The following is a 17350-nucleotide window of genomic DNA, read 5'->3' on the forward strand; positions in this document are numbered from 1 at the left end:
TCGGATATAGCTTTTTTCAATAATTCCTCCCTCTTGGAATAAGTATCATAGAATAAACATTTTTTTATGAAAATATGGCAAATTTTCTTTGCAATGCAAAAATAATATGTATCTGGTTTATTAGTCAGAACAATTTGAAATGTCAAAAACTGACCCACCGGATCAATTGCAGGAACTTTAATACCCATATTGTTATACTTTATCTTAGATCCTCTCTGGTCTTATATTGACTCCAGGATGCCTAACCCGATACATCTTGTTGTCTAAGGAAAGTACACGGTATCAATTTCAAGACTGTTGGTACCTACATTACTGATATTCTTCCAATACGAGTGGTTGCTGGACACTCTTTCGAAATTGCGAATCTCGGGGAACCATGTATTGTTTGATGCAAAATGATTCAATTTGTTTAAATTAGATAAATTCACGAATCCAATGCCACGAGTTTTGTTCAAATCGGTTGAATATTGTTAAAGTTATACGCTATGGCGGTTTTAGCCCGTTAGTGGGCGTGTTTCACCCCGCATGGAAAAAATACTCTATCGTATTTCCAAATCGCAATGAAAAATAGAAAATCATTACAGATATTTATGTTTTTATTTTTTACATGTAGGTAAATAGATCAATTGTTCATTTTAAGCAGATAAATTATAAATTGAGTTACAACTTTTTCTCCACAGGTGGTTTTGCTTAAGGAGGCGGTCTTGCCCGCCTATCCTTACGCATATATTAAGTTGGAAATGAACAAAATGCTGGCGGATCGTTCGCCAAACATGAATTCACTAATTTTCGGCCAACATGTTCGTAAGTGATATGGTGACATTAATAGCACCTACAGAGACTATAGATTACAGAGGCGCCGAGACACTCAAAATCCGCTAAATTTTGAAACAAAACGGAGAGTAGGGTAACCAACGTATTTTGGACCCCCTCAACAGCTGTATATAATTTGGACGCTTACAGCAAAATTAAATGGAAGTGTCCAAATTATGTACAGCTGCTGATGGGGTCCAAAATAGGTTGGTTACCCAACAAGCAAGTAATATTTGAATAGCATTTTTGACATTTCCCTGATACATCGCACGTTTTCTTTCCGTACATTCCTTTAGTTTTACCGTGAACGCGCGGAAAAAAAGCATGCGATGTATTAGGGAAATGTCAAAAATGCTGTTCAAATATTACGAACACGTCCGCCATTATGGCTCGTAAAAAGCTGGATAGTCTTTGTAATAGCACCGGATCGGTCAGGAATTTCGGGTTAGAGATAGCACGTACACTTTAAAGGCATTTTGAGTAGTTTCAACGTAGCTTTAACTAAATCCGACCTATTTACAGGTAGCATCATTTAACGGTGCAGGTAAAAAACGGAATAAACGAATTCATCATCATAAGCAACACCACAAACGCGGGTTGCCGCTACGGGGTGAAGTGGCTCGTGGCTAGCAAATTCATACATTTTCGATGTCCCACGCACAGGTACCAAACTATTTATTTTGACAGGTACCAAAAAATTTGTTGGTAATTCCCCTTTACCGAGAACCATTTGAAAGTTGCTCTCTTCACTCCTACATGAGAAAGAGATAGCAACACACCATGCCCTCGGGTTGCCGTGCGTGTTAACAAACCATCAAGAGATTAATTTGTTAGGAAAAATTATCAAGCGAATAGTGACAGCAAAAGTGATTTTTTTCACAACACTCTACCGGCTTTCAGGTGCACTAGTGTGCGTGACATTTGTGTCAAAACCGGTTTCAGCAGTGTGTGTGTAGTGTGTAGATTGTGAGCAAATTTTCGTCGTCTTCTCAAAAGCCACCCCGTTGTCGTATCGTTCGTTCGCTGCTGCTGGTTCTGTGGTTTGTGGTGTGTCATTCATTCACGGGTAGTATTAATTTTTTCCATCAAAGTGCGGAAGTACGCTTGGAGTCTGAACCCGCGTGTGATACCGGACCTGCTGGAAAAAATAGACCGCATTGCCTACAAGTTGTCGGGATACGAAATTAGTGCCGGAAAAATCTCAGGTCGCGCTGTGCCCCTGTCCCGTGTGGACGCTATTGTTTACCGCGTGTGTGTTGCAGAAATTTTTTGCCACAAGAAAACGGACTAGCAAGCTGTGGTAAAGTGTCCGATCAAAATGGATAACGCAAAAATATGTGAGTTGCTGCGGGCCACAATTGAACCAACCCAGCGGCTGCAAGCGGAGGAACAGCTAAACCAGGTATTAACTAGACTAAACCATGTGCTTCTTCCGTCACAGCGGAAGCAAAAAACGGATTTAAACGATCTACGGGAGTTGAGGATTTTCATTCATAGATTATTTCTCTCGTATCTGAGTAACGAGAAACAGATTAATTCAGATTTTTCTGCTAAGAAAAGGTATTTTGGACAAGCGGGGATTACTGCAAATTAACCATGTTACGGCTTTTAGCCATCTTTTGTCATCCTCGCTCCCTATTTCTTCTTGCATTGTGTGTGTGTGTCGTGCAATTACTTGACAGGAAAGCTCGCGAGGTTATTTTGACTTATTTGGGTTGCATGAATACCAGTGCTGCTAGTTATGCACACATGAATTTAAATTTTCCCCATTTTCCCCGATTACATCGCAATGTAGCAAAGATTTTACCAAAATGATAAATCTAAATAACATTAAACGTTATTTAATAATTGTTTACTATAACTACGAAAAATGGATGCACACTTGCGAATGCTTTGCTTCCAACTTGTTTAGTTGTTGCATATCTTACAACGATGGCCGAAAATACGCAAACTTTGAAAGCTGTTTTAGGTAGCATAAACTAAAACATAGTTAAACAAACAATTACCCTACTCGCTTCAATTACTACTATCGTACTATGTTGTCTTCCTTCGAATACCTATACCTTAGCCTTCACGATATCGGCTGTTGAAGGCCAATTGAATTGACCAAACAAACGGGAATCATGGGATGAGGATAGAATGTAAATGTAAATAAAAATGCCGTTGCCGATAATTTTATCCGCAATTAATTTCTTTGTTACAAAGTGATTAATAATTGATCAAACTGATAATTGAGCTAATCATTAGTTTAGCGTACTGTAACAGCAGATAATACTTTGGATATATTTGAACAAATTTTTATTTGATCTACAAATAATTGCGGTTTTATAATGGTAAAGCATAAATTTACTATTAGACTATTACCAAACTTTCAATAAATGGTAATAATTCTATAGCGGGTAACTCGTTTTAATCCAGCAGCATTACTGGCCCAAATTAATAGGCTGCATTTGATTCTGAACCTAACCGTTGTTTTGCTTTCGCAGGTACACAAAATAATCGGCTTCCTGCCGAGTTTGCTGCAAGTGATTATGCAAAACGATGTAGAAAGTCCCGTTCGTCAGGCTGGCGCAATCTATCTGAAAAATTTAATCACGAGCAGCTGGCAGGATCGAGAGGCCGAAGCCGGCAATCCGATCCCGTTTTCCATTCATGAGCAGGACCGTGCCATGATCCGAGACACGATCGTAGAGGCCATTGTTCATGCGCCGGACATCATCCGAGTACAGCTGTGTGTCTGTATCAATAATATAATCAAAAACGACTTTCCCGGTCGATGGACGCAAGTAGTAGACAAAATTAGCATCTACCTGCAAAATCGAGATGTTAATGGATGGAACGGAGCTCTGCAATGCATGTATCAGCTAGTTAAAAATTACGAATACAAAAAATCCGTAGAGAGAGGCCCACTAACCGAGGCGATGAATTTACTATTGCCTCAGATGTACAATCTGATGCTTAATGTAATTAATGATCCATCCGAACAGAGCGTACTTATGCAGAAACAAATATTGAAAATTTATTACGCTTTAACGCAATATGCCTTACCTTTGGAAGTAATTTCAAAAGAAATATTTGCCAACTGGATGGAGATTTGCCGTCAGATACTGGATCGCCCTGCTCCGGATTCCTCCCACATCGACGAGGACGAACGACCCGAGCTACCTTGGTGGAAGGTAAAGAAGTGGGCATCCCACATTGTGCTCCGTATGTTCGAACGCTACGGAAGCCCTGGAAATGTAGTCTCGAAAGAGTATAACGAGTTCGCTGACTGGTTCCTGCAAACGTTCACCAGCGGTCTACTTAACGTACTGCTTAAGGTTCTGGATCAGTATCGAAACAAAATCTACGTCTCACCAAGAGTGATGACCGATACGCTCAACTATATCAAGCATGCGTAAGTTAATCTGAAGATTTATTTTTACCAATTAATTTGCTAGAAAAAGCTTAGTTTTATAACTGCTCTTTATCCTCTTTTTAACCAACAGTGTCTCTCATTCGCACTCATGGAAAATGCTGAAACCTCACTTCATTGCCATCATCCAGGACGTGATTTTCCCGCTGATGTCATACTCCGAAGCAGACGAAGAGCTATGGGAAGCCGACCCAATTGAATATATACGCCAAAAGTTTGATGTTTTCGATGATTACACAACACCGGTTCCAGCCGCCGAAACATTGCTACACAATTGCTGCAAAACAAGGAAAGGTGTCCTGCCGCAGGTCATGCAGATCATTATGCAAATTATCAATGCACCGAATCTAAACGCCAAACAAAAAGACGGTGCTCTTCATATGGTCGGATCGCTGGCCGATGTTCTGCTAAAGAAAAGGGTTTTCAAAGAACAGGTGGAAAATCTTATCATGCAATACGTCTTTCCGGAATTCAACAGTCCGCATGGACATTTGCGTGCTAGAGCCTGCTGGGTGTTGCATTACTTCAGTGAAATCAAATTGAAAAATCAACAGGTCTTGGCAGAAATTATGCGACTCACTTCAACTGCTTTGCTTAACGACAAAGAATTACCTGTTAAGGTGGAAGCCGCAGTTGCCTTACAAATGTTCCTCGTATCACAGGAGAATGCTTCCAAGTACTTGGAGAATCAAATCAAGGAAGTAACAATGGAAATTCTGAAGATAATTCGCGAAACCGAAAATGAGGATCTTACCAACGTACTGCAAAAGATAGTGTGCACCTATTCCGAACAACTGTTGCCGATTGCCGTGGACATATGTCAACATTTGGCAACGACCTTCAGCCAAGTGCTTGAGGCAGACGAGAACTCCGACGAGCGGGCAATCACAGCCATGGGTCTTTTGAACACGATGGAAACCCTTCTGAGTGTGATGGAAGAGCATCCGCAGGTGATGCTGTCGTTACATCCAATCGTTCTGCAGGTTGTCGGTCATGTTCTGCAGAATAATGTAAACGAGTTCTACGAGGAAGCATTTTCGCTAGTGTACGATTTGACCTCTAAATCGATATCGCCCGACATGTGGAAGTTGCTTGAAATTATCTACCAGGTTTGGGATGTAAAATTTAGTTTCATAAATTACCAGTTAACATTTCAAATTACAGCTTTTCCAGAAAGATGGAATCGATTACTTCGTGGATATGATGCCAGCCCTCCACAACTACATAACTGTCGATACGCCTGCATTTTTGTCGAATCAGAACCACGTCCTGGCAATGTTTAATATGTGCAAAACAGTAAGTATTTTGAAGCGTCTCTGGTAGTATAGAATGTTTAATCAGCTGATGTATTTACTGAATTATTTTCAATTTACAGATTTTGACCAGTAACCTCACGGAAGAAGCGGAATGCAGCGCAGCCAAGTTACTGGAAGTGATCATTTTGCAATGCAAAGGCCGCATTGACGAATGCATTCCAAGCTTTGTCGAATTGGTTCTAACACGACTAACACGCGAGGTTAAAACCTCCGAGCTGCGGACGATGTGTTTACAGGTAATTAACTTGAGAGTTTTTTCGCATTCAAATATAATTATCATTAATTTGGCCGTTATTGTTAGGTTGTCATTGCTGCGCTCTACTATAACCCGCAACTGCTGCTGCAAATCCTCGAAAAGATTCCTCTACCGGCGAGCAACGAATCAATAGCTTCGCACTTCATTAAACAGTGGATACACGACTCGGATTGTTTCCTAGGGTAAGTTAATTTTGCACAAAATTGCTTTCCGGCAGTTGAGACCAAACACCTCTAATGAATTGCAGAATCCATGACCGTAAACTGTGTGTGCTTGGCTTATGCACGCTGATGACCCTTGGAGATGGTAAACCGGCAGTTTTGAGTGAGTTGAGTGATAAAATCATTCCTACACTGATACTGATATTCGATGGACTAAAACGCGCATACATGGCTCGCGCTTCCGAAGGGGAAGAAGAAGAGAGCGAAGAAGAAGACGACGATCTGGAGGATGGTATTTCCAGCGACGAAGACGAGGTGGATGAAATGGGACCATCTTATTTCGATCGTGTAGCCAAGATGGCCCAGGATAAAGCTGCTGAGCAGGGCTTTGAGTTAACAGCTACTATTAAGGTATGTAACTATTTTTCGGTCAAACTCTCACGAGTTTAGAGATGATTTTACTTTTCGTAGGATGGTAATTCTGACGATGAGGACGACGACGATGATGATGACGACTCTGGTGACGAAATTGATGAAACGGCACTAGAAGGATTCACTACTCCGTTGGATGATGAAGATAATCCAGAATGTGTGGATGAGTATATTGCTTTCCTTGAAGTGATGTCCAGTAAGTGCCACAAAAAGAAAAAAACTACGCGATTTTTACAAACATTTTATACGTCCCTTACAGATCTACCAAATACCGATCCCAACTGGTACAACATGCTTACTAGGAATTTGAAACCAGAGGAAGCGAAATCTTTGCAAGAGGTACTCGTATTGGCTGAGCAGAAGAAGGCTGCTAAACGTTCCAAGGAGATTGAGAACAGCGGGGGTAAGTGTACAAAAGCGTACTTTTAATATTCGGTCCATAGCTTCACTGCCGCTTTCATTTCATTTTAAAGGTTACCAGTTCACTCAACACCAGATTCCAAGCTCGTTCAACTTCAGTGGACAACAGTAACCGTGATGTAAGAACGCACCACTTCTGAAGATAATACCGAATCTTTTAAAAGAAAAAAAAACTAAAAAAAATATTGTAAAAAGGTCGCTACACAAGTTTAGGGAAAAAAAGCAAAACTGTAATCGCTAGGTTTACTAGGAATATATTTGTATTTTTTGTCTCCTGAAGTATAAAATGAAGAACCATCATTAACAACTGATACAAGAAGTTTCTGGAAAACAAAATGCAGGGATGAGTACCGGATAGCGGAACTGAATCGAATGTTGACGAAAATAGTAGAACACAGTTATTTTGCTGCATTGCTTGCTCACGTATTCAAATGTGAGAAATTGTTTCTGTTAAATTTTAAAGAAAACAAAAAAAGCAAATTGCTTCGGAAGCACATGTTAACATTTTTGTTCTGTTCTGAGAGTGTTCTGTTTGTGACTAAGATCGAGAATTTGGAATGACTGTATTTAGCATGAAGTGCTGCTTACAATATCAGGGATAGGCTTGCATTAAGCAGTGTAATCTTGACGTAAACGCATGCAAAATAGTGTCAAGTATTCAACTAAACAACACATACACACACATACTCACACGTATACCTTATATAGCATGAATCCGGATTAGCGTCTTTATTCGACACTAAATATATTTGTTTTTAAAGGAATCAAATTGTTTTGAAAAAAAAGAACCAAAATTGCATGACTGGAAAACAAGTTTATTATGAGGTTATTTTTTCCTTTCGACAAACAAGTTCAGTCCCAATTCAACTACTCTTATTTATTACACTATTTTCAATCAGATAACCGAGAAGGAGTTGAATTTGTTATTACAAATATCACAGCCGTGTTCCAGTTGTATTGTCTCTTTACCATTAAAGGTTGTTGTTGGCATCCTTAATATTTCTAATGCTGCAATGTTGGTGTTCAAAAATGCTGAATTACGAATGGCTAAAAACACACACCCCGTATCCAGCAATTTCTATCCCGTCTCCTTGAGGTACTAATCGAAATACGAGCAACCTTGCCGAAAACCGAGTAACCAATCCCGATGAAAACTAAGGTCGTATATCGACAGGGAAGGAGGCAAGAAGCGTTTGTCCCCAAGTCAGTGGCGACCCTTGAGTCAAGACTGCATCTATTGAGAATTCTTGATCTCAATTTGAGAGCAATTGTCTTCGAGGTAACTTACTCATGTGTCCATGTCCGCTGGTCCGGCAGAACAAAGGGTTGAAATCAGAGATCTCCACTGCTGACGGTTACCCGCCATGGCTTTTACCTGTCGCCAGGACAGGTTCTCGTCTACAGCCCGGATGTCGTTGGCTAAGCTCCGTCGCCATGAGCCTCTGGGTCTGCCTGTTCTACGCTGTCCTTGTGGATTCCAGTCGAGTGCTTCTCTGCAAACCTCGTTCGCTTCTTTCCTCAAGGTGTGTCCGATCCACTTCCACCTACGTTCATGAATTTCTGTGGCTATCGGCCGTTGATGACACCGACGATGGAGTTCCTCATTGGATATCCAAGTATCAGGCCACCAGGCACGAATGATGTATCGCAGGCACCGGTTAATGAATACCTGCAGTTTTTGCGTTGTCTCCGCTGAGACGCACCACGTTTCGCAGGCATACAGCGGTACGGATTTAACGTTTGAATTAAAGATTCGGGTTTTCGTACGTAGAGTGTACTGGTTTGAGCGCCAAATGTTTCGCAGACCTGCAAAGGTACCCCTGGCCTTCCTGATCCGTGTGGCTATATCAGTCTTGGTACCACCATCAGGCGTTGTTTGGCTGCCAAGATATTGAAAGGCGTCTACCTGCTCAACTTGTTGTCCCGCTATTGTGAAGTTGGTGGAATTGTCAGTGTTCACTACCATAGACTTAGTTTTCGCTACATTGACTGTGAGACCTGCTGCCTGGGAGCTCTCGGAGTGGTCATCTAACTTGCTCTGCATATCGTTTCGGCGTTGTGCGAGCAAGATAATGTCGTCGGCTAGGTCGAGGTCATTTAGCTGCTCCATCGTTAGAGGATTCCAAGGCCATCCTCGATTTGGTCTACTGTCAATTGCTCCAACTAATATCTCATCCATAACGATGAGAAACAGAAGCGGTGATAATTATGGGGTCGGGCAAGACGCCGTCGTGCAAAACCTTGCAAGAGAACGCCTCGTACTGAGCCTCGATGAGATGGACTAGCTTATCTGGAACTCCTCTACACCTAAGTGCGCCCCAGATGTTTTCGTGATCGAGTCGGTCGAACGCCTTTTCGAAGTCAACGAACACCAGCAGAAGAGAGTCCTGGAATTCGTTGATCTGCTCCAATATAATGCGGAGCGTTGTGATATGGTCTACACATCATCGGCCAGCACCAGGCCAGAGAGCAGCGTCGATCTTCTCCTGGATCCGGTTGAGGATTACCTTACAGAGTACTTTGAGAGTAATACAGAGCAACGTGATGCCACGCCAGTTGCCGCCAAAGATTTTGACCAATATGCCCTGCATCCAGTCCACCGGAAAAGTTGCGGTTTCCCAAATATTACTGAAAAGCTGATGCATCATCTGGGCTGACAAAGATGAGTCAGCTTTGAGCATTTCGGCTGAAATACGATCTATCCCTGGCGCTCTATTGGATTTCATACTCTTGATGGCTGCTACAATTTCATCCAGCGATGGCGCCTCCGAGTTGACGCGATTAATTCGACGAACTGTAGGCGTCATACGCTTCTGGTTTTGTTGGTCTCTGACATTTGAAACTCGGAAGAGTTGTTCAAAATGTTCAGTCCATCGCTTAAGCTGTTCTGTACGGTCAGTCAATAGCTGAATAGCTCTGTCCTTTAGCGGCATCTTTGTATTCATCCTGGCACCACTAAGGCGGCGAGAAATATCGTACAACAAACGGATATCACCATTGGCGGCGGCGGTTTCTCCTTGTTCGGCTAGGGAGTTAGTCCAGGCTCTCTTGTCCCGCCTACAAGCACGTTTAACAGCCCTCTCCAGTTCGGCGTATCGTTGACGGGCAGCTGTCTTAGCCGATCTGGTCCGCGCTCGCTCAATGCCGGCTTTCACCTCTCTTCGCTCGTCGATCTTCCTCCAAGTTTCATCCGAAATCCACTCCCTCCTACTTTTTCCTCCCCTCGTTGGACACGTGCGACGCGCAGACGTATCTCAGCGATAACAAGATGATGGTCGGATGCAATGTCAGCGCTGCGTTTGTTGCGTACATCAAGAAGGCTCCTTCTCCATTTCCGGCTGATGCAGATGTGGTCGATTTGGTTTTCTGTTCGGCCGTCGCGGGAAACCCACGTGACTTTATTTACTGGTCTATGGGGGAAGAGCGATCCACCAATGACCATGTCGTTATTACCACAGAATTCTGTAAACAGCTCCCCGTTTTCGCTCATCTCTCCTTGGCCATGGCGTCCCATGACGCGTTCAAGGTCCGCGTTGTTTGAGCCAATCTTCGCGTTGAAGTCGCCCATGTGAATTTGGATGTCCCCCTTCGGGATTTTCTCAACTACGCTGTTCAGCTGGCTGTAAAAGCTCTCTTTCTCCTGCAGGTCGGCAGCATCTGTTGGCGCATAGCACTGGATTGCCGTAAGGTTCCTAACTTGTGTTCTGAATCTGGCAACGATTATTCGCACATTTATCGGTTCCCACTTCATCAGGGCCGCATGTGCCCCTGGGCTCAGTAGAAATCCAACTCCTCTTTCTCGAGTAGCATTTTCACCTCGTATGCCAGAGTAGAGCAAGACTTGCCCGGATGATGTCCTGTGTTCGCCAGTACCCGGCCAGCGGACCTCGCTCAGCCCCAGGATTTCAAGCTTCAGGCGGCTAGCTTCCCTTGCGAGTTGAGCCAGCTTGCCCTGCTGGGCAAGGGTCAGTATATTCCATGTTCCGATTCGTGTCCGTGTTTTCATGCTAAAGGTCGTTGCCAATAATCCAGACAGATTTCTTCTTTCATTTTCGGTAACTTTTTTATGTTCTGGTACAGTAGGCTGATAACCTAAGGTCCTTATCCCGCTGATGGGGCTGCCATCTTAATGTGGGCGGGAGCCACTGTGCCCCCTTTCCTGTTAGCATACGACAACCGAAGTTGCGTACCCCAGCCGGCACCTCGTGGAGGTAGGAATAGGAGTTAATGAACAGAGGTTATGGAATGCACATGTTCACCCTTTGCCAGCCAACGAGGTAAGATGTTGGGTTGGTGTAGCAAGCCAGTCAATCGTCGTATGTTCGAATCTCGGTTGGGCGGTGCTGCTAGAGTCAGTAGGACCGTTGCACTAATCCCGAAATTGTTCTGTACTGTTCTGTACAATGTACGACAGTTGATAGCTACTGGACATGGATAATTGGATACCAAGACCATAGATATAAACGCCTATGTTGTTAGAGAAGAAATGTACAGACCGTTGAACGATGTTTAAACTTGGCTGCTTCCCGAGGTCCGGCGATCAGAAGCACCTACAATAAACCTGATTAACCACGTTCTCATAGAAGGCCGATTCTTCTCTAACATCACGAGCATATGTTCCCCATGGGGTGCCTGACTCTGACCATCACCTAGTAGCCAGCAGTGTATACACTAGAGAGTGTCCCAAAATAGCACTATGTCAGAAAACCCGGGGATCACCCCTCAAATGATAGCTTAGGGTGTCACAACAAAACTTTTATATGGCGTCAACATTGGTTGACGCGAATAAGGGGTGGCACATTTGAGTTTTATGAAAAAATGGCATTTTTAGAAGTAAATTCAAAAAAATATTTTTAGAAATGTTAAAATAAGTGAAACAAGGTACTTAACTATTTTTTTCACAATTATTGAGATCTGATACATTCATAAAAAAGTGACGACCGGTCTAATAAGCGTTGTGTACAGTGTACCCTTTGTACGGGGGCTCAGATTGTTCGACTGCAAGCGTTTGCGGAGTCCGTAGCAGGCATGACTTCCGCTGATAATACGCCTTTTAATCTCACAGCTGGTATTGTTGTCCTCTGTTGCCAGTGAGCCAAGGTATACGAAATCGTCGGCTACCTCAAACTCATTCCCGTCTATTACCATGGTACTGCCCAAGCGTGCCCTGTCGCGCTCGGTCCCGTCCGCAAATCAGTACGCCAGGTTAAACGCGAGAAGATCTGGTCTTATTGACATCCTTCGAATGAATAATGCTCCACAGTTGCAGTATATGTTCAGCAGTTTCTATTTCAAATGGGACATTCAGCCAAGCATTCAGCAGTATCATTTTTACCTATTTATGTAAGCGATACTTGCTTGTTCCCAGTCAACAGACCAGTAATTACCCGTAGATCTTTTTAATAACATTAAAGGGCATGAAATGGCGAAGGCAGCAAGAAAAAAGCGCCCAACATAGCTCTTGCCTCCCAAGCCCCTACTTAGCGCTCCACTGGCCATACCTGGAAATACTTCAATTTTCATAATTGAGTAGCCGAGCTAGAAAGTGCGGGGTCGTGTAGTTTTCATTTCCTAACTTTACAACTGTAGTTTTAGGTAACCATTGAACCGCACGACTTTATTTTAAGTGTTATTTTATTTAAACTAATATTTTTGATAGACTAATCCATTTTCAGAGAGCGAAATAAGGCACTATATCCTTGGCCAATTGCAGCCTGGCTTCTAGTCTAAATGCCATTACTTCATCCCCGAGGGTCCGCAGTATCATTGAACCTTCATTAGCAAAGATACTCCCAACGGCTGTAAATAAATCATTAACTGTATGGGAAGCGTCTGGTATGCGAGATCCGTGCTTTCTTCCTTTCCCTTGATTTCAAGGAGTTTAATGGAATTTGGCAGTGTTGGGCACAGTTTCGCTAATTCGCTAATTAGCGACGCTAAATTGTGATTAGCGAGTTAACGTTTTCGGTTTCACAGGGCAACATAGTGCAAACTTTTGCGAACATTTGAGCGGTAATTTTATGCGTTACACCGGTAACGGAAGCGTATTTGATGTTGCCCGTACCATTCGGTGCTGGGACAAATCCACCGATGAAGCTTTTGTGTGCTTTCACAGGACAACATAATGCAAACATCGGTGAAAGCGAATTATCCAGCGAAATTCTGCTAGCAGGCTGGTAACCAACGTTGGCCGTACCGTTCGGAGCATGAACAGATCCACCTAGGGCCAGTCAGTGAGCTTTCATGGGTCAACATAGTTGCAACTTTCCCGTAAATATTGGTCGAAATTGCAAGCGAAATTCTGCTAAGTGTGATAACATATGCTAACCGAACCGGTCGGGGCATGAACGAATCCATCCAGGGACAGCTGGTGGTGCTTTCATGGGTCAACTAGGTTGAAAATCGGTCTAGAATAATTATTTTCAGTCGGCATTTTAAGTCCTACTTTCCTTCAGCAGGAAGGTAACATGTGATGACCATACCGGTGCCGGTATGAATGATGAATCACAATACCCGGGAGAAAACGGAGAGCTTTCGTAGGCTAACATAGTGCAAACTTTGCCGGCCATTACAGTCTAAAGTTCAAGCGAAATTCGGCAGCGGCAGCGGCAGAACGGCAATAGGCCCAGGGGATGTTAGAGTGCATTCACAGGGCGGCATAGTTGAAACTTTTGGACATATTTGCAACCGGAATCTGAACGGAATATTCTCCGGCCACAGAGCAGCGGTGACATTCTACGAGCAGAACGGTAATACCGTGTGACATCCGATTCGTGCAGTCGGGTAGTTTGCTTTGCTACTGCAGACTGTACTATCTGCTGTTTTCCCGTTTCACTTCCAGGGCGGCGCAGTTGTGCAACTGGTTCAAGCTTCAGCCAGCTTCAAGCGAAAGCTCGAAAGCGAACACAACGAGTGGCGAACAGTACGACCGTTCGTGCAACATCATCTTTTTGCCGAAGCGTATTCCAGTCGGGTTGCGTTGCGTCAACGCCCCCAAAACCGATCGTACGTTCTGTTCGGCATTCATTCCTGCTCATCCGGGCTCTCTCGTTCAGCTTTGTCGTTATTCTCATTCTCTGCGAACTGGACGCCACAACCGGGTTGCCTGACTGGCGGCAGGGGTAAATTTGTTCGTGCTACCACCCAGCTGGTCATGCGCTCCTGTTACTTTTCCGCCCGGCTGAACCGATTTGCCGCCTGAACAGGGTACCACCAGTTAGTTGGTGGTGTCCGACTTGGCAACATCGCTATTCAAACTTTACTTCGCCGTTTTTAAATACTGCATTGGTCAGAAATAATGTCACATAAGCCTAAACGCGATCAATAACAAGTTTGTACGCGGTTGAATCATCAAAAATATAATATTACTGTCTGGTGAATGACAGAGACAGACTTACTTACTTACTTACTTAATTCAAACGACTTCTAATTGAATCTAAATTTGTTTTCCAGCAATAAGAACCTTAGTAATGGCCGATGAAACGATGGGTATGGGCATGTTGTGCAGCTCCTTCGTGGCGTTGGCGATCAGCTGCGAAATTATTAGAGACCTTCCGTTTGAGGTTTGCCCAAAAATGTTCTATAATTTGCAGCTGGGGGAGGTTTGGAGGATTGGCGGTATTCAGTACAACGATTATTATTAGCCGGTCCATCTCCTCTTGTGATTTTTTGGCAAAAAGACCATAAAAAGTAAAAAAGACCAAAAAGCCCTTCATGCTGCATATCTCCCTGCTCCCCGCAAGCCCAAAGGAATTAACAGCGGCTTGGACATTCCATTCTCGCTGATCGTCAGTTACAAACGGATCTTCTTTTGAACTCTGGGTACATATATTTGACGCCATCGCTTACCTCCTTGTTGGGGCGTAATCTACCCAGTCTACCCTTTGCCAGTCGTTGCCGTCCAACATCAAGTAGCTCTCGTCATTTTCCGCCCGAAAGATGTTTTCCGCCAGCATCTTCAGTCCTGATTGCCTGCTGCTCAGATATGGCCGAGCACGATTGACGCATCCACATAAAAATGTCCATTTTGCCAAGGTACTTCTTCACCATTCGGATCAGACATCTTCTAAGCGCGGAAGGCTCAGTGCAGCTTGCTACCGGTTTTCAGCTTGATCAAACAATTGATAACGCTGTCAAATTATTTCTGTACACAATTGGGTTGCTACGATTGGTGGTACATAGTTAGGTTTATCACTAGTTGACTGGGCAATCGCATGAAAAATCGCTAAAATCAGTTAATTTTTTATGCATATCTTATGTCCAGAAATGAACAATTGTCGATAGTTATTTGCGCTATGTGGTATATGTTCAATCAAATATGTGAGACGCTAAATTTTCGGTTAGCGGTGCCCACCACTGGAATTAGGTTTCATTTCTAGTTCCACTTGATTCCTTGTAGTTCTCTCTGCGGTACATGCTGCGAAGTTGGTCTGACCGTTGACAAGAAAAATGATTGATTTAAGTAATTTTCATTTTCCAGGATGCTTTCAAGAATTGGCTGCACTAGTGTGAGATTAGATTAGATTAGATTAGATTAGAAGATCTTTTTACTAAGATTTAATAAGATCCGGGCTGCACTTGATCTAATGAACCTTCTTGCTTGTCTGGATGTATCCAATTTGATTCTTCCATGGACATTTCCCATATTCTTATATCGGTCCTCAGAGTACACTCCGGGACTCCACAAAACGGTTCCGGACCAATGAAATTTGATGCAGAATGTTCTCTTGCTAGACTGTCGGCTTTTTCATTTCCTTCCCAACAAACATTTTTTTTTTTTTGACTAGTAGTTTATTCAACCATTGTACAGCTAATTACCGAGTAAAAAGCGTTTGATAAGCTGTTATTAAACAAAAATGTTTGTTGGGTTTAATACTACAATGGCCTAGTATAAAGTTACGTCGTTCCTACTGGCCAATGCATTCCCACACTTGCTTCGATTTACATGTAAAAGTTTTAAGCGCATTGAAAGCTAGTTACCTATCGGAAAATAAACAAATGTTTTCAAATCTGTACATCTGTACAATACTGTTGAGCTGTGACCCATTAGTATACCTTTACTGGCTCCAGGGCCAAAAACCCCAACTTCAGTATTTTCACGCATCTTCGATCCATCTGTAAAGAACACAATTTAACCTGTCCGCAAGCTTGGCTCATGTTTGGGAATCTAAAAATAGCGGCTTAATTTAACCATTTTGTAGGGAACGTTATAGTTTTTATTCGTTGTCATCCAATCTTCCATTGTAGCAACATCCGAGTTTAGCCTGGAATTCTTAAGGATCCTTAAATGTCCCATCAGATTGCCGTCGAAATCAAATAGCGGCGCATATTAAATCGTCGTTCCTTGTGATTAAGTTGGTGCTAAGAAAACTCAGATGTCCAGCACAGATAAACCGATGAAATCATAAAGTATGAAATCAATTTGTACCGAAAGACTTCAATCCCACCAATTATCCCCATTCAGGTCAGGTGCCGCTTACAATGCAGTATTTTAAATTTGAAAGTTTCTGTAAAACCGATCTTCAATTTTCACTAGCAAGCAAGCAATTGAAAAATAATTGAAAAATAATCTTTTAATAAAACCAAACCAAGCAACTCCTGCATCTTTTATGAATCGATCGACACCAACCAGAATCAAGATTATGGAATGACTCCCGACGTCAGGATGTCGAGAAAAAAAAGGAAAAGTAAGAAAACAAGTTTACCACAGTTTAACATTATATCATATACAACCATCGCAATCGTACATTGAAACATAATAAATAGACAAAAAAATAATCAAAAATAAATAAGAAAATAAATCATTAAAAAACAAACAAAAGCTGGCAAGAAATGGCATGATTACATGCGTCTAGTGCTGCTGCCCCTGCAGATGACCTCGACATCATTACTAGAAACCTTAGGACGGCAATCTCAGTCTGAACTGGAAGTGGTTGATGAGTTCGTGTATTTGGGATTTCCTGTCACCGCCGATAATAATACGAATAAGGAGATTCAACGACACATTCAAGCTGGAAGTCGAGCCTACCTTCCCTCCGCAAGCTGTTTCTATCAAGGAGCATCAAAACGGTAATCAGAGCGGTTGTCTTCTACGAACTTGAAACAGTAACTTTGCTTACGTACAGTATTTGCACGAAAGGTGTTGCGGGCTATTTTACGTGGAGTACAAACGGATAACGGAGAGTGGCGTAGGCACTACTTGAAAAGATTCCCATCGTCACCTGGCGAAAGTTGGGAGACTAGGGTGTGCCGGCCACGTCGCAAGGATGCCGGGCGACTGTGCAGTGAAATTCTAGTTCTTTTCAAGAACTCCACCGTCACCAGGAATAGAGAGGCTCAACGTGCTAGACGGCTCGACCAGACTGAAGTTGACTCGCTTGTGTCGAGAACGAATTGGCGACGAGTAACCCAAGATCGAGTATAACGGAAAGGAATACTTGATACGGCAAGAGCCCCTGCTAATCATATAGTGACAGAAGCATAGAGTACAAAACGACAGTCATCGGAACAAGCATGTTGCGCACACATAATTCGATTG

At 42.9% G+C, this 17350-nt stretch overlaps 1 protein-coding gene across 1 annotated transcript; it reads left to right on the top strand.

Moving 5' to 3' along the window:
- Positions 1 to 1828: 1828 nt before the first annotated feature.
- LOC128738896 (importin-7) lies at positions 1829 to 7715 on the top strand. The gene is made up of 10 exons (XM_053834361.1): positions 1829 to 2215; positions 3300 to 4210; positions 4302 to 5337; positions 5393 to 5524; positions 5604 to 5780; positions 5846 to 5982; positions 6048 to 6372; positions 6433 to 6589; positions 6653 to 6796; positions 6867 to 7715. Exons 1-10 carry the CDS (start codon positions 2132 to 2134, stop codon positions 6923 to 6925), a joined length of 3162 nt encoding a protein of 1053 aa, XP_053690336.1. The 5' UTR covers positions 1829 to 2131; the 3' UTR covers positions 6926 to 7715.
- The last annotated feature ends 9635 nt before the right edge of the window (positions 7716 to 17350 follow it).

The sequence above is a fragment of the Sabethes cyaneus genome, chromosome 2, assembly GCF_943734655.1.
Source record: "Sabethes cyaneus chromosome 2, idSabCyanKW18_F2, whole genome shotgun sequence".
Lineage (NCBI taxonomy): Eukaryota > Metazoa > Arthropoda > Insecta > Diptera > Culicidae > Sabethes > Sabethes cyaneus.

What these genes read in the sequence shown, in the direction of transcription:
- LOC128738896 (XM_053834361.1), top strand. Translation starts at nt 2,132, where the DNA reads ATGGATAACGCAAAAATATGTGAGTTGCTGCGGGCCACAATTGAACCA. An exon ending in TGTTTAATATGTGCAAAACA is followed by an intron (nt 5,525 to 5,603) that starts GTAAGTATTTTG and finishes TTCAATTTACAG; the next exon opens with ATTTTGACCAGTAACCTCAC. An exon ending in TTTCCTTGAAGTGATGTCCA is followed by an intron (nt 6,590 to 6,652) that starts GTAAGTGCCACA and finishes CGTCCCTTACAG; the next exon opens with ATCTACCAAATACCGATCCC.